The sequence below is a fragment of the Molossus molossus genome, unplaced genomic scaffold (assembly GCF_014108415.1).
Source record: "Molossus molossus isolate mMolMol1 unplaced genomic scaffold, mMolMol1.p scaffold_m16_p_13, whole genome shotgun sequence".
In the NCBI taxonomy this organism is placed as follows: Eukaryota; Metazoa; Chordata; class Mammalia; order Chiroptera; family Molossidae; genus Molossus; species Molossus molossus.
In genome coordinates, this window is record NW_023425348.1 from 12,156,940 (window position 1) to 12,178,650 (window position 21,711).

General features: G+C 59.4%; 1 protein-coding gene and 1 long non-coding RNA gene across 2 annotated transcripts; one reads left to right on the top strand and one right to left on the bottom strand.

Moving 5' to 3' along the window:
- Window positions 1–228: 228 nt before the first annotated feature.
- Window positions 229–7,298, bottom strand: LOC118628923. The gene is made up of 3 exons (XR_004959321.1): window positions 6,858–7,298; window positions 592–694; window positions 229–435 (listed from the first exon to the last, which is right to left on the bottom strand). It is a non-coding gene; the product is annotated as an uncharacterized LOC118628923 (long non-coding RNA).
- Window positions 7,299–12,030: 4,732 nt separating this feature from the next.
- Window positions 12,031–21,231, top strand: CXCR5 (C-X-C motif chemokine receptor 5). Its single transcript, XM_036258967.1, has 2 exons — window positions 12,031–12,107; window positions 20,031–21,231. The coding sequence occupies exons 1-2, from the start codon at window positions 12,048–12,050 to the stop codon at window positions 21,090–21,092; spliced, it is 1,122 nt and encodes a 373-aa protein (XP_036114860.1). The 5' UTR covers window positions 12,031–12,047; the 3' UTR covers window positions 21,093–21,231.
- The last annotated feature ends 480 nt before the right edge of the window (window positions 21,232–21,711 follow it).

Consider the following 21,711-nt stretch of genomic DNA (forward strand, 5'->3'; position numbering starts at 1 on the left):
CAGGCTCCTGGACCAAAATTCCGGACAGCGAGTTCCACAGCCAAAAAGCCTGGGCCGATGTCCATTTTCCACGCGCTGTGCTCCTCTGTGGGGCTCGGTGCATTGTGACCTTGTCCTCCCCCCAGGCCCAGCAAGGGCAGAAAGCACCAGCGGGTTTTGGGGTCAGCCACTGCCCCGAAGGTGACCCTGAGCCCCCCAGGGCCCCGCAGGATCGAGGGCGGATCACCACCCAGAGGACAAGAATCCCGGTGCCTGAGGCAGAACATGGGAACAGCCACCGCACAGTTCATTTAGTCCCCAGAACACCTTGCTTACCTGGAAGTAGGAGCTTAGACTCCAGAGGCTGCTGGTTCCGTGCTCACGCAGGTTTATCCATCCGTCCACCAAACCTCTGTGGCCTGCTGACCCACCTGCCTGCACAGGCTAGGTTATAACCTGGTAGGAAAGAGTCGACCCGTAGGTAGATATCTCTGCTGTGAAGAGGAGTAAAGTAAATCTCCCCCGCCCCCCCCCACACACACCCCTAAAAAGAGAGGCTAAAAAATTTCTCTCACTTGGATATCTAGTCAACAAACTTTATTGAGCACTTACTGTTTCGAGTGTGTTCACGTATTGATTCTACATTGATCCTCACAATAATCTGTTTTTTTTGTTGTTGTTTTTCATCCTCACCTGACGACATTACTGCGTTTGCCTTCAAATGGAGCAGGAGGGAGAGAGGGAGAAAGAGAGAGAGAGAGAGAAACATCGATGCGAGAGAGACACTTCGACTAGCTGCCACCCACACGACCCCAACCGGGGCCGGGGACAAACTGCAACCGAACCAGGGACTCTCTGGTCCACGAGGCGACGCTCTAACCTCTGAGCCAAACAGGCCAGGGCCCTCACAATAATTTTTTAAGGTACATATTATTACATCACTTACACTTGAAAAAGACAGAGACGTGCCCAAGGTCACAGCGGCTGAGTAAGAAAGCCCAGATTCAGAGTTCATGTTCTCTTCTCTGAGCCAGCCCCAGGAGAAGCACTAAGACCCAGGCCACAGAAGGCCACCAGGGAGAGCCAAACCCCCCTGGGCCCCCTCCTAGACACCCCACCCCTGCTCCACTGGCCTCACCCTCACTCCCTCCCCATCCATCCATCCATCCATCCATCCCATCAGTCAGTCAGTCACAGCCATACTGTGAACCCACAAGGGGCAAAGCTCTCAGAGACAAAGGAGAAAGGATGAGTCATGAATGATCTTGTCACCAAAGACTCCCAGAGCCTAGCAGGAGAGTACAGTACATCGACAAGGATAATACGATAATGCAGGGTAAAAAGGGAGAGGTGTCGGGGAAGACGCTAGACCCAGCTCCGGGGAGGGAAACCTCTCGGATTTAGGAGAAGCTTCGTGCAGGAAGGCGAACCAGGATGGCGTGGAGGGTCCTTAGCTTCTGGTCCAGCACAGATGCAGGGAAGGGTGGCCGCTGTCAGGACACACCTTCGGCAGAGGTGAGGAGGCAGGCAGGGAGGGAGCAGGCACAGAGGACCCTGGGGGTGTGCCGCTGGGGGAGAGAGCACCTGAGGCGGACAGCGAGACCTGTCCGCAAAGACGCACTGTTGACGGTTCATAAACAGCCATTACCTGGGAAACAGACACAGTACATCGGACCAGATTACAGAGGCCTGGGAGGCCAACTGCAGAGCTGGCCCTGGCTGCCCAACAGGGATTGTCCAGGGCCCCTCTTCGGTGGCTAAGGGCTGGTGGCCACTTTGTCTGGGCCCCGCCCCGCTTTTCCCAGGGCTGGTCTGTGTCAGGAGCCCGGGTCCCTCTGCTGTGTCATCATTTACTCTCTCTCAAGTGCCTGGCCCACACCCAGCAGCCCCCATTCTGCAGCCCGGAGAGCTTCCTTCCTGGGGCAGCAGGGCCAGTCATTTGGAAACCTTTCTCTGATGAGCTCCCGGATGACTGTGCTGACACGGCAGGTGGGCCGGGCTCCCCGTCCCGGCAGAGTGGGGGTGAGTTTCGGAGGGCCGTCACCTCTGCCCTGGCCCGCCTCACTTTCACTGCTGGAGGGGGTGTTGAGGCCTCTGACAAGGCCTTTGAAGGTCCTGCCCCACCGGCTCCTGCCTTCGCCTGTCAGGGTTGCCGGGGCCACCCAGGCCTCTGAGCCCGGCCTGCTGCTGACCACAGTTCCTGGCCCGGACCTCGCTCAGAGGCGCTCATGGGGGAGATGACAGTTTGCCACTTTTCTTGCCCTCTCCTCCAGACGCAGGTAACTGCCCCACTCGGGCCAGATCAGCCCTGGCTCCCTGGAGGGAAGAGAGCCGGGTCCAAAGTCAGATCAGCCGGGGCTGCCTCCCCGTGGACTCAGGTAACTCGGGAGAGCTGCTGAGCCTCGGTCGTCTCGTGGGCGAAGAACTCCTGGCCGGCTCCCCCAGCAGCGCGCGAGACGGTGCAAGGACGGCTCGGGCCGTCAGTTAATCCGGCTGCTACGGCTGCGGTCACGTTTGTGGAGGCTGAGTTCACGTTCTTATTCGCTGTCTGGGCGCCCCGTTCTCTGCTGTCATCGCACTTGCAGTTTTTACCTTGTCAGATAAACACTTGCAGAATGATCATCGTGAAGTTCTGTTGCCGAAGGACCTGCCACACGTCCCAGTCGCACTGTCTGTGACCCAAATGCCCATCAACACACCTCCCTGGCTCTTAGCCTTCCCTCACTCGCTCCGGATCACTGCCCACCACCCTGTCCCCGAGGTCGGCGTGTACCACCTGCAGACCCCTGCTGGGCACTTCCCCTGCCCTCCAAGTCCTGCCTAGACGTCCTTCCTTTCCAAGCCCCTTTCTAGCAGCGTGTGCACGCACGTGTGTCTGTGTGCGTGTGTGTGTGTGTCTGTGTGTGCACACGCACACACTCACGTGCCGACTAGGTTGTGATGTAAAACATATTTCTCGCCCTGGCCGGTTTGGCTCAGCGGTTAGAGCGTCGGCCTGCGGTCCGGAGAGACCCGGGTTCGGTTCCCGCTAAGGGCACGTACTTCGGTTGCAGTTTGTCCCCGGCCCTGGTTGGTCGTGCGGGTGGCAGCCACTCGATGTGTTCCTTTCACATCGATGTTTTCTCTCTCTCTGTTCCTCTCTCTCCCTCCCACTCTACCTGAACAAAAAATGGAAAAATGTCCTCGGGTGAGGATAAAAAAAAACAAAAAAAAATCATATTTCTTGCTAAGGGCCACGGTCAAAGTGACCGGTTACGTGCCTGCCGAAGGTTAACTAGCTTAAGTGCCAGCCCTTGGTGGAGGCCGAGATGGGCCGGAGCGGCTGGAGGCGGGAGGCCGCCGGAGCCTGGGAGCCAGGAGCTAACCCTTAGCCCTGCCCGCTTGGGCCGCACAGGCCAGGTGTTCTGGGGAAACCAGTGTGGGTTGTGGTGCCAGTCGTGCGAGGTGTTATGACTTGTTCTAGGGGTGTGACAGCATGTGGTGGGGAAGGGGGCTGAGAGCACAGCTGGGAGGCTGGGAACCCCAGCCTGGGACACGAGCGGTGTGAGAGCGAGCCTCTCTGTGGGCCAATCCCGCGAAAACAGCAGCGGCGGTTCTCACGGTGCGGCTCTGGGCTGCGATGGCCGCATCACCAGACACTTCGAAGTGATTGGATTCTCAGGTCCCATGCAGACCTCTGGGAGCAGGCCCCTGAAGGGGGACCCCACAATCTGGGTTTAACAAGCCCTCCAGGTGATTCTAAGGAAGAGAGTTTGAGAGCCACGTTCTGGCTTTCTGTCCGGTGTGTCTCCGAGTATCTAGGAAGGGCTCTGTCTAACGGCAGCCTTGCTGAAGAAAGGTGTCGGGTCCGGTCCAGGTCTTTGGGGTGCAATTCAGTTCTTTCCACAAGAGTGAGCAGGCTCACGCACAGCGCTCGGGGTGAAGGAGCAGGGGCTGGTCCTCAGTCTGTGGGTTCATCCTCAGTCTGTGGGGTGGTCCTCAGTCTGTGGGGTGGTCCTCAGTCTGTGGGGTGGTCCTCAGTCTGTGGGGCTGGTCCTCACTCTGTGGGGTGGTCCTCAGTCTGTAGGGTGGTCCTCAGTCTGTGGGGTGGTCCTCAGTCTGTGGGGTGGTCCTCAGTCTGTGGGGCTGGTCCTCACTCTGTGGGGTGGTCCTCAGTCTCTGGGGTGGTCCTCAGTCTGTGGGGTGGTCCTCAGTCTGTAGGGTGGTCCTCAGTCTGTGGGGTGGTCCTCAGTCTGTGGGGCTGGTCCTCACTCTGTGGGGTGGTCCTCAGTCTCTGGGCTGGTCCTCACTCTGTGGGGTGGTCCTCAGTCTGTAGGGTGGTCCTCAGTCTGTGGGGTGGTCCTCAGTCTCTGGGGTGGTCCTCAGTCTGTGGGGCTGGTCCTCACTCTGTGGGGTGGTCCTCAGTCTGTGGGGTGGTCCTCAGTCTGTGGGGCTGGTCCTCAGTCTGTGGGGTTGGTCCTCAGTCTGTGGGGTGGTCCTCACTCTGTGGGGTGGTCCTCACTCTGTGGGGTGGTCCTCAGTCTGTGGGGCTGGTCCTCACTCTGTGGGGTGGTCCTCAGTCTGTGGGGTGGTCCTCAGTCTGTGGGGCTGGTCCTCAGTCTGTGGGGTGGTCCTCAGTCTGTGGGGCTGGTCCTCAGTTTGTGGGACTGGTCCTCAGTCTGTGGGGTTGGTCCTCACTCTGTGGGGTTTATCCTCAGTCTGTGGGGTTCATCCTCAGTCTGTGGGGCTGGTCCTCAGTCTGCGGGGTGGTCCTCAGTCTCTGGGGTTCATCCTCAGTCTGTGGGGCTGGTCCTCAGTCTGTGGGGTTGGTCCTCAGTCTGTGGGGTTCATCCTTAGTCTGTGGGGTTCATCCTCAGTCTGTGGAGCTGGTCCTCAGTCTGTGGGGTTCGTCCTCAGTCTGTGGGGTTCATCCTTAGTCTGTGGGGTTCATCCTCAGTCTGTGAGGTTCATCCTCAGTCTGTGGAGCTGGTCCTTAGTCTGTGGGGTTGGTCCTCAGTCTGTGGGGTTCATCCTTAGTCTGTGGGGTTCATCCTCAGTCTGTGGAGCTGGTCCTCAGTCTGTGGGGTTGGTCCTCCGTCTGTGGGGTTCATCCTTAGTCTGTGGGGTTCATCCTCAGTCTGTGGAGCTGGTCCTCAGTCTGTGGGGTGGTCCTCAGTCTGTGGGGCTGGTCCTCAGTCTGTGGGGTGGTCCTCAGTCTGTGGGATGGTCCTCAGTCTGTGGGGTGGTCCTCAGTGTGTGGGGTTCATCCTCAGTCTGTGGGGCTGGTCCTCAGTCTGTGGGGCTAGTCCTCACTCTGTGGGGTGGTCCTCACTCTGTGGGGTTCATCCTCAGTCTGTGGGATTCATCCTCACTCTGTGGGGTGGTCCTCAGTCTGTGGGCTGGTCCTCAGTCTGTGGGGCTGGTCCTCACTCTGTGGGGTTTATCCTCATTCTGTGGGGTTCATCCTCAGTCTGTGGGGCTGGTCCTCAGTCTGTGGGGTGGTTCTCAGTCTGTGGGGTTCATCCTCAGTCTGTGGGGTCCGTCCTCAGTCTGTTGGGTCCATCCTCAGTCTGTGGGGCTGGTCCTCAGTCTGTGGGGTCCGTCCTCAGTCTGTGGGGTTCGTCCTCAATCTGAGGGGTTCGTCCTCTGTCTGTGGGGCTGGTCCTCAGTCTGTGGGGTTCGTCCTCAGCCTGTGGGGCTGGTCCTCAGTCTGTGGGGTCCATCCTCAGTCTGTGGGGCTGGTCCTCAGTCTGTGGGGTGGTCCTCAGTCTGTGGGGTCCGTCCTCAGTCTGTGGGGTCCGTCCTCAGTCTGTGGGGCTGGTCCTCAGTCTGTGGGGTTGGTCCTCACTCTGTGGGGTTTATCCTCAGTCTGTGGGGTCCATCCTCAGTCTGTGGGGTTCGTCCTCAGTCTGTGGGGCTGGTCCTCAGTCTGTGGGGTTCGTCCTCAATCTGTGGGGTGGTCCTCAGTCTGTGGGGTTCATCCTCAGTCTGTGGGGTCCGTCCTCAGTCTGTCGGGTCCATCCTCAGTCTGTGGGGCTGGTCCTCAGTCTGTGGGGTCCGTCCTCAGTCTGTGGGGTTCGTCCTCAGTCTGAGGGGTTCGTCCTCTGTCTGTGGGGCTGGTCCTCAGTCTGTGGGGTTCGTCCTCAGCCTGTGGGGCTGATCCTCAGTCTGTGGGGTCCATCCTCAGTCTGTGGGGCTGGTCCTCAGTCTGTGGGGTCCATCCTCAGTCTGTGGGGCTGGTCCTCAGTCTGTGGGGTGGTCCTCAGTCTGTGGGGTCCTACCTCAGTCTGTGGGGCTGGTCCTCAGTCTGTGGGGCTGGTCCTCAGTCTGTGGGGTTCGTCCTCAGTCTGTGGGGTCCGTCCTCAGTCTGTGGGGCTGGTCCTCAGTCTGTGGGGTTGGTCCTCACTCTGTGGGGTTTATCCTCAGTCTGTGGGGTCCATCCTCAGTCTGTGGGGTTCGTCCTCAGTCTGTGGGGCTGGTCCTCAGTCTGAGGGGTTCGTCCTCAGTCTGTGGGGTTCGTCCTCAGTCTGTGGGGTTTGTCCTCAGTCTGTGGGCCCACCTGCCATTTGCGGCCAGCACAGGCTCATAAGGCGTTCACAGTGCTGCTTTGAAAAGGGTCTCAAGGTGCTTGTGTATGTGAGTGTGCAAACGAGTGTCTCTCGCTCCTCTGTGACAAAGTGCCCCGGGGCAGAGCCTGAATCCCTCCTCCCACGATCTCCCGTCTCCCCTCCAGCCGGCTCCGTTCCCAGGACTCAGGCAGCTGCCTCGCTCTCTAACCCTGGCCACATGGCCCGCCCCAGGCGGAGCTCACAGACTCTCTCGTGGCCCCTGTGAGCCTGAGGTGGACGTGAGGTACCCACCCTGCACCTGCAGCCCGTTTCCTCCCGGAGGACACCTACCTGTCCCGCGTGGGCTGGCTCCCAGCGCTGAGAACTCAGCCCCGCACTTCCTGTGTTGCTGCGCATCGGGCCTCTGGGTCCCCGGTGTCTGTGTGAGCTGTGAGCACTTGCAGCTCCTTCCCAGGACTGCTCAGTTTCCACCTGTGCGATAACGTGAAAAACAGCACCGAAGGCTGTGCAGAGAAGCAGAGGAAATGCTCGTGGGAAGAGCTTAGCTCCGGGCAGGCTCACGGTACGTGCCCGGTGAACAGCCCAGAGGGTGTGGGCACAGTTTCCCCTCCGACAGCTGGGTAGGTGTCGTTCCCTTTGCAAAACTCAATCTGTGAGAGAAGTCGTGTGGTCTGGTGCAGACAGTCCAGGTGGGCTCCACAGACACCCTGACTCTGCAGTTACTCTCTGTAGTCACGAGCGAGGAGGAGCCTCTGTTTCCTCGTCCCCTCCAAAGCATGGCCAGGAAGTGGGGGCCTCTGTGCTAGTGTCGACAATAAAAAACAATTTTTTTTTTAAGTATGGCTGGGGGTGATGCCATTACCTGCTGAAGGAGACAGTTGAGGATTAAATATAATTGAATGTGAAATTAACTTAAATACTAAGATTGGGTAAAACTAAAGCTCAACATTGGAGGCCTTTGTAGATGGGTAAATGCTATGCAAGTGTTATTGGTATTCTTTCTTTTTTTTTTTTTTTCTTTTATTGATTTTAGAGAGAGAAGAAGGGAGAGGGAGAGAGAGAGAGAAACATCGATGAGAGAGAACAACAATTGGCCGCCTCCTGCACGCCCCCCACTGGGGATCAGACCCACAACCTGGGCATGTGCCCTGACCGGGAATCGAACCAGTGACCTCTTTGTGCACAGGTCGACGCTCAGCCACTGAGCCACACCGGCCAGACTGTTACTGGTATTCTTTTTGGGGGCCTAGAGGAGTGCCCAACACTTCCTCCGGCTGACTCCTCGTTAGATGGGGACCCAAGGAGCTCTGTTTGAACAGTTGTGAGAGGCTCGGAGAAGGAAGAGAATAAGACCTCTGCCCAGGCCAGAGAGAGAGCGTCCCAGGTTCATGAAAGAAATGGTGGAGGGGGGCAGGGGGAACCCCAACCGATTCTCTGCACTCCAACACTCCGAGGAAAACTTACTTTGTCTGTAGAATGTGGGAAATGAACTCCAAGACTAGCGGCTGTATCTTGTGTCTGGAATAAATGGAAATGTAGTAGAACCCATGACCTTTGAAGTGGAATTACTGAGAAAAGTCCACCTGAGCCAGTGGTAAGCAGCCACCCACCTAGGCCAGCACTCGTGCCCATTCTCCGAAGAAGCACCAGGGACCAGGCCGGTGGGGCTCAGGGGTTGAGCATCGACCCTGCACCAAAATGTCGCTGGTTCGATTCCCGGTCAGGACACAGGCCCAGGTGGCAGGCCCGATCCCCAGTGCGGGGCGTGCAGGAGGCGGCCAGTCCATGTTCTCTCTCAGCGATGTCTCTCTCTCTCTCCCTCTCCCTTCCTCTCTCTCTAAAATCAATAAAGAAAAAAATAAATGAAAGAACACCAGTGGTCATTTTGATGAGAAGCCTGTAGAACAGTTTAACCTCAGGTCGGCTGTCCACTGGGTGGGGACCGGGATCGCGCGTGGTGGAAATATAAACAAGTCGCACATGGAAATAAAATTTGGGCTGCCTCACCTGGAAGCATCCTCCCCATCTGACTGTCCTAGGCACTGCCCCCCTGTACTGGTGGGTTTGAAGATTATACGATCATCTTCTCAGCCACAGGCGCTTACTCTCCGAACCTTCTAAAGCAACATTAGAACCCGTGGTCAGTAGGTATTTACCCATTTAGGGCAAAGCAAGTGGACCATCCTTTGATGTCAGTGCCTGAGACGAGTGGGCCTTGGGAACCTGTAGTATGTCCCAGCGTCTCCAGAGACAGGACGGGACATCTTCATGGGTCCACAGTACAAGAAGCACCAGGAAGTCAGGGAGCAGAGAGGAGTTCTCTCCATAAAAGCCGCCAGCCACCGAGAAACAGATGGCGCACTGGCCACACCACCGCAGCTAAGGCCACCGCCAAAGCTGCCGCACCTGAGAAGCCCCGAGCCTCCCCGCAACCCCTTTCCTGGGCCTGCAACACGTCAAGAGAAATGTCCTGCGGGAAGAAGCAGAGAGGAGAGGAGAGCGATTCCTACCTTCTCCAGAGCAGGTACTTACCTACCCCGCTGCCCCCTCACATCATCCTCATCGTCACTGCCGTAGCCAGGCCCCCCGATCCGGAGGAACTCTTTGCACACATTTCTCACGCGGTCCTCATCGTGCCCCATGCCCCCTGCCCCCTGCCACGCACCCTCCTCTCCGGGCGCGTCAGTGTCCAGCTCATGCCCTGCGTCCTCCACGAACTCTTCCCTGGCCTTTGAAAATGCCAGGTCTCTGGCGTGAAGGAGGGTTTCCACTTCAGCTCTGTCTCGTCCGTGTCCCCCGCAGGACTGGGGTAGACCCAAGGACTGCGTGCCGATCTCGCCATCAGCACACCACCAGACGACTGATTCGGGGTTCCAGAAGTTACCCTATGAGCTGATAGGATGGACCAGCACCATCAAAACGAAGTTCACGAGGCCTATTGCCAAGGAAGGTGGGAGCCCACAGGAAAGACCACTTTGATTGCAGTTAGAGAAGTATGGGATCTTCAATAAGAAAACTCTTATCTTCCTTTTTTTTTTTTTCTTTATTGATTTTAGAGAGCGAGGAAGGGAGAGAGAGATGGAAACATCAATGAGAGAGAACATCAACTGGCCGCCTCCTGCACGCCCCCCACTGGGGATCGGGCCCACAACCTGGGCGTGTGCCCTGACCGGGAATCGAACTGGCGACCACTTAGCGCAGGGTCAACGCTCAACCACTGAGCCACGCCGGCCGGACTTATCTTCCTGTATTTTGTCCTAGTCAGATGTGGACCACTAACCACAAATCACCCAGAAATCAGAGAGCAGGTCGTGTCCTTTGAAGACTGACTGAAGACACTGGGCTGTGTGTTCTGGAGACGAGAACAGACCGGCGACGGTGTGGCGTGTCTTCGGAGGGTGCGTCTTTGACGAGGAGTAAGACGGTCTGGACGGAAGGCAGAGCCGGGACCTCTGGCGATGAGTTACAGAGACGTATTTTGACTCAGTGTGAGGGGTAAGTTTACAATGATTAAATCATCCTACAGGAAAACACCATCTCTCGGAAGGAACAGTGGTGGTGTTTGTGTTAATACTGGATGACCACCCGCGGAGGATGTAGCAACAAGAATCTTGTATGCTTGTATTTCCTGCCCAGCCCGTGTGGCTCAGGTTGAGCGTCAACCCCGGCACCAAGAGGTCACCTGTTGTATTCCTGGTCAGGGCACATGCCCGGGTTGTGGGCTCCACCCCTAGTGGGGGGCGAGCAGGCAGGAGGCGGCTGACCGATAGTTCTCCCTCTCTCTCTCTTCCTCTCTGCCTAAAAACATATCAACCAAAACGTGTGTGTGTGTTTTTTTTTTAAACAAGAATCTTGTATTTCCTCTATGAATCATCCTCCGATTCCTATACGTTTGATATGCTCTGGCTCCTCCTGCTAGGCCCTCGGAGCGGCAGAAGCTGCATTAAATACCCGGCAGGTGGGGCCGGCAGGAATGTCGTGGGCGGGAGGAACGGGGGGGGGGGGGGGGCTCAGGAAGCCGTAGGACCAGGTGGTCCTCGAGGTTCAGGACTGGAGGTGAAGGGGGGAACACCCACACGTGTCCTGGGAGTTTTCCTCCTTGGAAGGCAGTGAGTGGATGGAGAGAGACCCTAACAACCCAGACAGAGGCTGAAACCCCCTCAGCTTGTTGAAACCCAAAAAGGTGTAACTGTTGGGGGGGCACGTGGGGGTTGCAAGCGAGGTGACTAGGAGAGAAGGGGAGCTGACGGGAGGAAAAGGTGAGCCAGGCACTGGAAAGGCTGGACCCCAGAGAGTGGGGTCGGGCGGAGGGCGGGATGCTCACAGGGCTGGGCGGGCAGGGTAGCAGCAGGCGGTGTGTGGGTTCCCCTGTGCGAGCAGCCATGTTCCCCCATCACCGTGGACCGAGAGAGAAAATGCCCTCTCTTGGGGAAAAGGCACAAAGAAGAGACTTGGGGGGAAACTGACAATGTCTAAAGGGGCTTCTTAAATGAAGGGGTCCTCAGACCAGGCAGAGTGGAAGGACAGGAAGGGGTTCCCTGAGCCTGTAGGAGCGGCAGCCTGGGCTGGAGCAGACACTGGGCATGGACTCGGGACTGGTGTCAAGTCCCGGCGCGGCCTCTGCTGAGCGGCGGGCCCTGGGGACGGCTCTGGACCTGAGCGCCCTTCTGAGCGAGAGTCCACCCCAGCTGGGGAGTCAGGCTACGGTTTCCGTCATCTGCATGCCAACCAAGTTCATTTGTCGCTGGATCATCACTCTTTTTTGAGTCAGAAAATAACTCTGTTTTTGCGCTTGGTAATTTGGGTAATTTCATTTTGGTCCCCTAGAATTATTTTGGTCTTGTTCCCTCTGAAAATGTCTAACCTGTTTCTTCTGAACTGGAGCTAAGAAGGAAGGGGGTCGAGCAGCCTGGGCGAGAGGCTGGTGCCCAGGAGGGTGGCCGTGCCCCAGGTTGCCCAGGACTTAGGGGTTTCCCGGGACAAGGGACTTTCAGCCCCAGGCCCGCTGGACGACCCGGCGCCCTGGCGGCGAGGAAGGTGAAGGTTTGGAGCCGGCTTGGAGGAGGGTCCCAGGAGAGCTTTCCTGTTCCCTTTCTACGTGGAGTTTCCCTCATCGCCCGACGGTGCGGTGGTTTTCATGACAAGACGCGACGGTCTCATTGGAAGGCGACGGAGGCACTGGGAGGAGGCGTGGGGGCAGCCTCCAGACCAGTGTCAAGCCCCAAACGAGGCACCAATGCCAGGAAAGAGCTGAAATGCTTGGCTAGCACTCAGGCTACGGGGATTTTCCCTCTTTCTTAAAAAAAAAGCACACGCACACACACACAGAAAAGACCCAGTGGAAAAAAAAAAAGTGATGAGTTGTGAGGCAGGCAGCCGGCCCTACGCAGCCCCAGGAGACAACGCACAGCTCATTTGCTTAAATGTGTAGCTGGCGGCTGCCACCTCGCTATAGGTACCAGGCGGGGAGTCTCAACATCACACAGCGAGCAACCAGCTGGGCGACAGAGAGCGACAGCTATGAACTACCCCTTAACCCTGGACATGGACCTCCTCCTCGGTAGCACCATGATGGACCTGGTGAGTAGGGACAGAGAGCTCATGGGTGCCCGGGCCCTGCTTGGAATTCTAAATATTTTGTGCCCAGAGCCCGAGGACGCGGGATAGCGGGGGAGTCCCCTCCCGCTCTGGATGGGCAGGATCCAGACCGGCCATTGGCCCACTGCTTGGACAAAGCAGATAAACAGCTATGCCTTGAACAGACATCCTTCAGAGGGAGCCGGGAGTGTAAGTCAGGTGTCACCTCCTCCCTGACTTGCTGTGTGACCTGGACCAAATCACTTAGCCTCTCTGTGCTCTGCTTCCTCGGGGCGGCGTGCGAGGCTAGATGGGAGAGACCTCTGGAGGTTTCCTGACTGTCAGGAGGCTGACACTGCTACTCGACCCACCGACTGTGTGACCCTGTCGTGGGGACCCTGCATTCTGTGTTAGATGGAGAAAGTTGAGGACCTGGTCTTAGCCCTTGAAATTGGCTTGTGGTCTGGCCAAGAAAAAACACTTCACTCACCGGAAGCTCTTAGACAATGATTATGTGCTAAACTGAGGAAGGGTGGGACCAGGTGGTCAGCAAGGGAGAGGACCCCGGGGAGCCAGAGGCGGGAGGTTCGGAGTTGGCGCGAGAACTCGGTATTAACCCCAGAAGTGTCTTAGGACGTGTTGTGGCCTCCCTCAAAAGACGGGGATCTCTAGAAATAAGTGTTCTTGGGTGGGCTATAAAGTGGTTTAGTTGGCTTGCTTGTCGCCGGGCTCCCCAAGAATGCGTGTGGGGAGCATCTCAGCCAAAGAGCCCAGGACTCTTGTTGGTACACAGCAGAGGACTGTTTTAAGGATCTTCTGGAAACTTCTTTGGGGTCTTTTCTTCTTTCCCCCCATGGCCCAGGGCACTTCTAGGGAAAGGACCCCTCTCTGAGCTGCATCTGGGCTGGGTGAGGAAGGACCCAAACCCTTTCTCCTGACCTTAAACTCGCCCTCCAGCTGCCTTAGCTGGAGTCTGTACTGGGAGCCCATCAGCCCTGCTCCCAGACTTGCCTGCAGAACCTGCCTCTCACGCGCCTAGACCGAGGCTGGGGTGTCTAAGTAGGACATGGGAGAAGGAGGTGGCGGGGAGGTCTGGGTCCTTCTCTCCTGGGCATTAGCAATCCATCTTAAGAAAATGGCCTCTCCCCAGGCCAAAGCAGAGCCAGAACCCCCGCCTGATCACACCCAGCGGGACGTGAACTGCGGCGCCTTCGGTATTAAAATCTCACGACAGCAGCCGCCGAGCACTGGGCCAAACACGGGGCTGTCCTCGGTGTGACCGCGCAGGCCTCATGACCATGAAGCGGGTCTGGGCAATACCCGACTCAGACCCAGAGCCCACCACCCCGGCCCCCAGTCCTGTCCCCTGGCCCTACTTGATTAGGTCACGGGGCGTCTTCCTCTGCCCGCAGCTGCAAGCTGACCATGAGCCCTGACCCAGTTGGATGGCACAGCACCGGCTCCAGGCCTAGTTGCTCCTAGTTTCTGAGAAACCTCAAGAGTTTCCCCGAACTGGCCGCCTCGCTCCACGGTGTGACCTACTGGAGACAGGTGGTGGCTGGGGGCAGGGAGACAGCAGAGAACACTCACAGCCCCGGGAGAGGTACTGGCCACTTGCTTCATGTCACACGTCAAAAGAGTGGTCTCGGACCAGGTGTCCCAGCCTGCCAGGACCCCGTCAGTGGGGGTCTGGCCTGGAGCCCCAGAGTCTGGGAGCCCGTGGGCTTTGGCGCCCTTGTCCAGCTCCCAGGGCCCAGCAGCACCTTCGCTGGCCTCCCTGCTCTCCTCCCGGGCTGCGCCCCAGACTCTCCCTGTACCCCCACCCGTCACAGCAGGGCCCCGAGCAGTCCTGACGGCCCCCTGCAGTCTCGCAGCCCAGGGTCCCGGGTAGCTGAGCAGAAGTCTTGCCCGGAGCAGCTTCTCCCTAAGTGTTGATTGATTTGCGATTCACCGCAAGTCTCAGCTCACCATCCTCTGGGAGGCAGTCGAGCTCCTATTCCTAGTCCCCTCCGTGTCCTTGTCCTCTTGACATCGAAGGTCAACCCCAGCAGCTTAAAAACGCCCATTTTCCTAAGATGGATTGCCGGTTCCCCAGAAAGAAAGACCCAAAGAGATACAAACTAGATGGCTAAAGAGACGGAACAAGGAGTCGGGCCCCTGGGGTGGGCCTGCCAGGGGCCCATCCTGCTGGGAAGGCAAACTAGAGAGACACAGAACAGACTCTGTCCGCGGGAACCTCCGTCTGAGGGCACAGAGCCTCCTCTGGGCCGACCAGGAGCTGGGCACCAACAGGGGGCGCAGTCATTACGGTGTCCCCAGCCCCACGCCGCAGACCATCCAGGTGCGGAAGCTGCTGTAGAGCAGGGAGAAGCTGGTCCATGCCCAGGCCTGGCTCCCCCGACCCCTCCCCAGTGACCGACCCCATGCCCTGACTTCAGTGTGACCGACCCCACGCACTATGACTTCAGTGTGATCGGCTGCAGAGCGCATCCACCAGTAATCTCATTTCATCAAGGAGGTGTGAAGAAGAGGAACCAAAACCAGTTCAGGCATTTCTGGGCTTTATCTTGGGGGAAGGGAGGGTGCCCCTCCAACTAGGTCAAAAGTCCCAGAAGAACCCCGGTGGTGGAGGCCCCAACTGGGTGTGATCGGAGGGGTCAGAAATGAGGGCGAGACCCAGGGCCCGCCGGGGGAGGGGGAGCGTTGGGTGGCTCTGGGCGCCGGCACACGTGGTCTCCATTGGAACTCGCCCTCCTGGGGCTGTTCCACTCTGGGGCAGCGGGGGACAAAGTGCCGTGGATTTCCCACTGAGAATCAGGACACAGGAATGAGGATTCTCTCGGAATCGAGGGGACAGAATATGGCAAGTCGCTGCCCCGGGTGGTGGTTTCAGGAGTGTGCTGTTCCCAGGAGACAGCTCTGTCCCTCAGTCTGCTTGGCTCTGTCTCCCAAGTACAAATTGATCGGGGGTGCCAAGGGGGACCGGACCCCTTTAACCTAAAGACTCCGTGCTGAGGTAGGGGTCGTCCACAGTGCCCCCTAGAGCCACATCGAGTAGCCCATGTCCCTGAGGGCGAACCCTGTGGGGAGAGATGGAAAAGGAGCCGGCAGGCTGGCTCCAGAGGGGTGGGGTCTGGAAGGGAGAAACTTACAAATGGCAAGTTCTAGAGGAAGGTGGTCTTTGGGGAGCGTAGCCCTCTGAAGCCTGGGTAAGGGATACAACCCTTCGGCGGGGCTCGTCCCTCCAGACCCCCGCGCCCCTCAGGCCACTGAAGGGTGGAAGGAGAAAGCCCTGGCGGGCTCCTCACAGCTCGACTCTTGGCTGGGACTGTCCAGACAGGGCCACGCGGCCCGCTGTGTGCAGACGCCTCGGGCCCTGGAGCCCCAGGCTCTGCCCGGGGGAGCGTCCACTCGGGAACCCCGCCCCCAAGGCTGAGGAGCAAGCTCGGGTGGGGGGTTCACTGGCTGCAGGACAGACAGGTGAGACCAGCAACCGTCCACCAGGTGCCGAGCTCACGAAGATCACGCTGAGATCAGCTCAGCCCTGGGCGGGGTGCTGCAGGCGGAGAACCCAAGCACCTAGGAGCTAGGAGCAGAGGGCATTTGAGGGCAGGGCTGCCCCCCCAAACAGGAATTCCTTCCCACACTGGGGTCACACCTTCCTCTCCTTCCCAAGGACCCCAACCCGTGCGGTATGTTCTACCTGTGAAAAGATTCTTTCTCCTAGGACTCAAACACCCCCGACCCCGACCTCTGCCCGTCCCCCAGGTCTGCCCTCTAGAACAGACCTAGCTGGCCCTCTTGCCCATGGGGGCTCTCGTCAGTCCTTGAAGAAGACAGCTCTCCAGGACTTGTGTCTTCTCTTCACCCCAGTACCTGAAAACACACCCCAAGGTGGGGAGATCAGGACCCCTTGGCAGACCAAATAGACCGGGCCGGTGCCCGATGCCCACCTGCAGGTGTTGGCTCACCTGGAGGGAGGTGACGCAGCGCTCTGTGGCCACGCCCCCCTCTGAGTGATCTCAGGTCCTTTTCTCACAAACTACCATTGAAGCAGAGCTTCCCGGACCTGTCCCCGCACAGCGGAGCCCTAAACCTGAGCCCCGCTCTGGGCGGCCCCCATCATTCCACCTGTCAGCTGGAGCTCTGCCTTGTCCTAAGGTGTCCTGCAACCGTGTCGTCCAAGGCAGGGCAGAGAGTGTGAAAGAGGCGGGGACCGGGCAGAGCCTGGGAATGCCCCAGACACCCCGGCCTCACCTGCTTTCCGAATCCCAGCCAGCAGGCGCTTGCTGACCCCACGCTACCGGGGCGGGGCAGCAGCTTCTGTACTCGGAGTCCGACTGAGCTCAGAGAACCCCCAGGAAGGGAAGAAGGGAAAGGCAGAGAAAGGAAGGAAAGGAAGGGGAAGAGCAACATTGTAACCCCTCTTCCCCTTCTCCTGGCACCCGGCACAGAGTGTTCTAGCCCCTTCCTGCCCCATCCCCAGTCCTCACAGCGATTTTCTACCATGTTCCTGGCCCTGTTCTCATCCATCCCGGTTACCACGCTTCCTGCCTTCTCTGGGCCATGGATCCCCAGTCGATGTGGAAGGTTGTTGTCCACCAGGTACCTGCACACACCCCACGCCACTGCGGCCCCCCCTGGGCACACCTGTCTGTGCACAGGTGTGTGCTGCGGCCAGAGTGCGCACACGCATGAGTGTGAAGAGGAGAGAGAGGGCCATGGGCACGGGCGCTCTGGGCGTGGGGTTTGGAGCCTGCCCCGCTGCCTCCGGCCCTCGCTGTTCAGAATCCCTGCCGCTTCACCTCCCGCCAGGCCAGAGCCAACCTTGCTTGGTGTGGGGAAGGACGGAGGGGCCGATCCCCTGGGTGTGGGAAGTAGTTCAACACCTGCCCCTCCCAAGCCCTCAGAACAGCTGTTTGATGGCTCCTGCTGAGAGGCACCGCCATGCCCAACACCTTTCAAAACAGCCTCCTCCCCTCGCCCCTCTGCTGCTGCCAAACAAACACCTGTTGTCAGGAGGAAGAAACAGTCCCCCGCCCCCAACCCTCATCTAAACCTGGGTCTTTGGGAGGTGGGACCTCTGGGTCCTGGGGACACATCCCCCCTCGTTGGCCTTCAATGCGAAATACACTCATCAACCTGGATGCTTTGGAGAGCGGGCTCGAGTGTTTGTCATAAAGGGCACCAGAGCCCTCCACCGGCAGTGGGCGGCCGGGCTCCCGCCCCCGCCGTGCGGCTGAGGCTGCCCACGGACTGCTCTGCGCTGTGCACCTGTCCTCCCTCTGAACTGCCGGCGTGGGGCTGCTGTCTTTCTGTTTTACTCCCTCTGGGTTCCAGTATGAGTCACGCGGTGGTAATCGGTGCTGATATGGAAACGGTTCTTACAGCAGAGGGAGGACCCAAGGCCGGCTCTAGGCTGTCAAAGGCGTTGGAGGAGGCCGGGACTGCAGAACATCTGGGTGTCACGGGGACGCGGAGACACTTGCCCAAGCTCAGAACACCAGGGCCCCGGCCTGTCTGGGAACCTGCTCTGAGCAGTGTGGGGAACAACTGTTGCATGTCCCCGGGGTGGAAAGGTGGCCTTTCGAGGTGCATACAGGGGCCTGTCTCCAAGAGCTTGTCATCTAGGGGGGAGTGGGTGCCAGGCCAGAGGGAGAGGTGGTGCCTGTTGGGGAGCACGGAACGTGGGAGGATCGTGCGGGGCGTGAAGGAGGCACAGGGATCCGTGTGCTGCGGTAGGAGGCCGGTCAGCCGGTGGAATGTCAAGCCGGGAGATGGGCGGTCTGCAGCCAGGAGGTGGAAGAGAAGTTTGAAAGGTCAGAGAATAGATACTTTGTTGCAATTTAAAGGCCCTTGGGAGGCAGTTAGACCGGCCCTGCGACTCCAGGGTTTTCAAAGGAAAGGAGAACATTTTCTTAAACAAAAGCCTTATCTGTGTGACACACAGGAGACAAAAGTGGAGAACCCGGGTTTAAAGGCAGAGTGGAGCCCGGCGGTGGGGCTCAGTGGTTGTGTCAACCCATGCACCCCGAGGCCGCCGGTTCGATTCCCGGTCAGGACACATGCCCAGGTTGTGGGCCCGATCCCCAGTGTGGGGCGTGCAGGAGGCAGCCAATCGATGATCTCTCTCATCCATGTTTCCATCTCTCTCTCTTCCTCTCTCTCTGAAATCAATAAAGAAAAAATTTAAAAATAAATAAACGAAGGCAGGAGCGGAGGTTGGAGCCTGCCCTCCCCCGCACGCCTGCCCCAGTGAAGGGCCCGCGGCATCGGGCTGCAGGAATGCCCGGCAGTGGTCCTGAAATCCAGCAACATGGGTGCAGGCTCTTCCCCAGGAGAGCACGGAGGTGGACCGATCCTGCTCAGCCGCGGGGTGTTCTGTGGCATGAACGCAGAGGGTGTCGCTCCCGTCCTGATGCCCGTACTCGCAAACGTGACCTCTTCGTGCCCCTGCTTTTGCTAGTTCATGTGACATTGGAAGGAGGAGAAGAAAAACGCTGTGTGTAGGTGAACTGGGAACCAGTGGGCTTTAGACAGGACTGGGGTGATGGGGGCTCGTGGTCAGAGACCGCACCTGCCCTCTGTGGGAGACTAGTGCAGCCCCAGAGACAGTCATCCTGAGCGTGGGGCGAGGCGCTGGACTGAGCTCACGGCACAGGGACTGGGGTGGGTGTGGACAGGTGGCTCTGCCATTGTACTGAGGTAGCCCCTCACCCACTGCTCCCAGGACGCCTGCCTCGGGGACCAGAAGGAAAAGACCCAGACTGGGGACTGGGTCTGCCTGCCACGAGGGAGTGTATGGCCCACGCCGGGGGGCCCTGGGGGCCACTGCAACCACCCCTGAGTGCAGGGACCCTCACTGTCCTGGAAGGAGGGCAGCAGGAGACCACCCAGAACCAGGGTGCAGAGTGCCCGCGGCCATCCACTCCTTCCCTGAGCTCACTGCTGATAGGCTGAGTGTCTTTTTGAACCGCATTAGCTGGTCACCACGGTTTGAATGCCTCGGAGAGGGTCTGGTCCGAGGACAGTGGGAAGAGCCAGCCGGGAAGCCAGGTGGGGCAGGTGCAGGCGGACAGCTGTGAGTGAAAGGTCTGAAAACAGGCACAGCCACCACCACCCCCTTCCTTTGCGGTTAGCGGGTAAACAACCTGAGCGCGGGGGAGGGGCGGGGGAGGAGGAGGAGGGAGCTTCCGGAGAGAGTGGGCACATCCCCTCCACGTGGACCGGGCGCCCTCCCTCCCCCCGTACCTGGTCTCCCTCCGTCCTTCTGCTTGAAGCTCTCCGGGCAGAGCAGAGAGCAGAGCCGGAGGGAAGCCCAGGTGCACTGCCTGGTGGTGGCGGCAGTGTAGGCCCTGGAGTGAGGTCAAATTGGTCCAGACAGACCTGGTCTCCAGGAGACACAGGTGCAGGAATGGTGCACACCTGAGCCTGCCGTGCCGACAGGAGGCCGCCACTCCCGCGTGGGCTGTAGTGAAGGCAGAAGGAATGGAGGGGCCGGTCAGCAGGAAGCCAAGGCCGCCTGGGCACCCACGCCATCAGTTAGAGCCTTTCCCAAACCGAAGTCCTGAGGGCAGCCCGGAGCCTGCCGCCATCCCCACCTGAGGACACACACGCAGATCACTTACAGGGACACAGCCCTTCAGAGTGTGAGACATGTCCACACGGGGTGTCCTTTCCGCTCCGTCGCTCTGTGGGAGCAGGGGCCCCTCTCACCATGGAACGGGAGGCGGGAAAGGCAACGCGGTGTGTCCAAGGGCGCGAAGGGAAGCTGGCGTTTGGCCCCGGGACACACTGGGGGTGCAGGGACAAGAGCAGTCAGTCTGGGGGATCAGAGCATCTGCAAGGGGGTCGGGGTCCGTCTTTGTGAGGAAAGGTGGGTGCTCAGTTCTCTACCTTCCTGTCTCCTTGCCCTTGCGACCCAAGGAACTAGGTAACTACAGCTACAGCACCGAGATCTTCCCCGTGGAGAACTACATCTGCTCCACCGCCGAGGGGCCCCTCCTCACCTCCTTCAAGGCCGTGTTCATGCCGGTGGCCTACGGCCTCATCTTCCTCCTGGGCATGTTGGGCAACATCCTGGTGCTGGTGATCCTGGAGCGCCATCGGCACACGCGCAGCTCCACCGAGACCTTCCTGTTCCACCTGGCGGTGGCCGACCTCCTGCTGGTCTTCATCCTGCCCTTCGCTGTGGCCGAGGGCTCCCTGGGCTGGGTCCTGGGCACCTTCCTCTGCAAAACTGTGATCGCGTTGCACAAGATCAACTTCTACTGCAGCAGCCTGCTCCTGGCCTGCGTGGCCGTGGACCGCTACCTGGCCATCGTGCACGCCGTCCACGCCTACCGCCACCGCCGCCTGCTCTCCATCCACATCACCTGCGCGGCCGTCTGGCTGGCCGGCCTCTGCTTCGCCCTGCCGGAGATCTTCTTCGCCAAGGTCAGCCGAGGCCACCACAACGACTCCCTGCCGCTGTGCACCTTTTCCCAGGAGAACCACGTCCAAACCAAAGCCTGGTTCGCCTCCCGCTTCCTCTACCACTTCGGGGGGTTCCTGCTGCCGATGCTGGTGATGGCCTGGTGCTACGCCAGCGTGGTGAACAGGCTGTGCCAGGCCCAGCGGCGCCCGCAGCGGCAGAAGGCGGTCAGGGTGGCCATCCTGGTCACGAGCGTCTTCTTCCTCTGCTGGTCGCCCTACCACATCGTGATCTTCCTGGACACGCTGGCGAGGATGAACGCCCTGGGCAGCCAGTGCGAGCTGAACGGCTACCTGTCGGTGGCCATCACCATGAGCGAGTTCCTGGGCCTGGCGCACTGCTGCCTCAACCCCATGCTCTACACGTTCGCCGGAGTGAAGTTCCGCAGTGACCTGTCTCGGATCCTGACCAAGCTGGGCTGTGCCAGCCCGGCCTCCCTCTGCCAGTTCCTTCCCAGCTGGCGTAAGAACAGTCTCTCCGAGTCAGAGAACGCCACCTCCCTCACCACTTTCTAGGTCCCGGCCCTTCGTTCCTACTTTCTCGGGGGACGCGCTGATGCTGGAACCCTCCCAGCGGACGCCGGGACCCTAGGAGCTCACCTGGGCCAGTGTCCTTCCGTGGGGCAGCTAGATGAATCGACGCTTCTATCCACGACATCCCTGCAGCTCCCCTCCTGCCCGGGGCTGGGCTGGACTCCGGGGAGCGGAAGCAGCTCAAGGGATCCCTGTGCCCATCTGAGTCACCCTGGGCTGGGAGGGCCTCACGCACCTCTCGTCGTAACCAGCCAAAGCTCGAGAGACAAATGGACTTCTGTCTTAGCTCCTATGGCCCGTCGTGCCCCTCCCCGAGGGCACGCCATCATCTTTCAGCCACTGACCTCCACAACTGCTCAGCGTCCCTCCCCCCACCTGCCGAAGGAAGCTAAATGCTGAGCGCCAGGGGGTGGAGGTGAAGGTGAAGGACAGGCCAGCGAGCAACCGTGTGGCCACCGCGTGTCTCCGTCTCCACACACACGCGTGTCGCCAGCCGGCAAGCCTGCAGCACTGTGGCCCCGGGAAGCGCAGACCGGCTCAGACCAGGTAGCTGGCTGTCCCTGGCTCCGGCTGAGATGGCCTGGGCCAGCTCCACGTCACC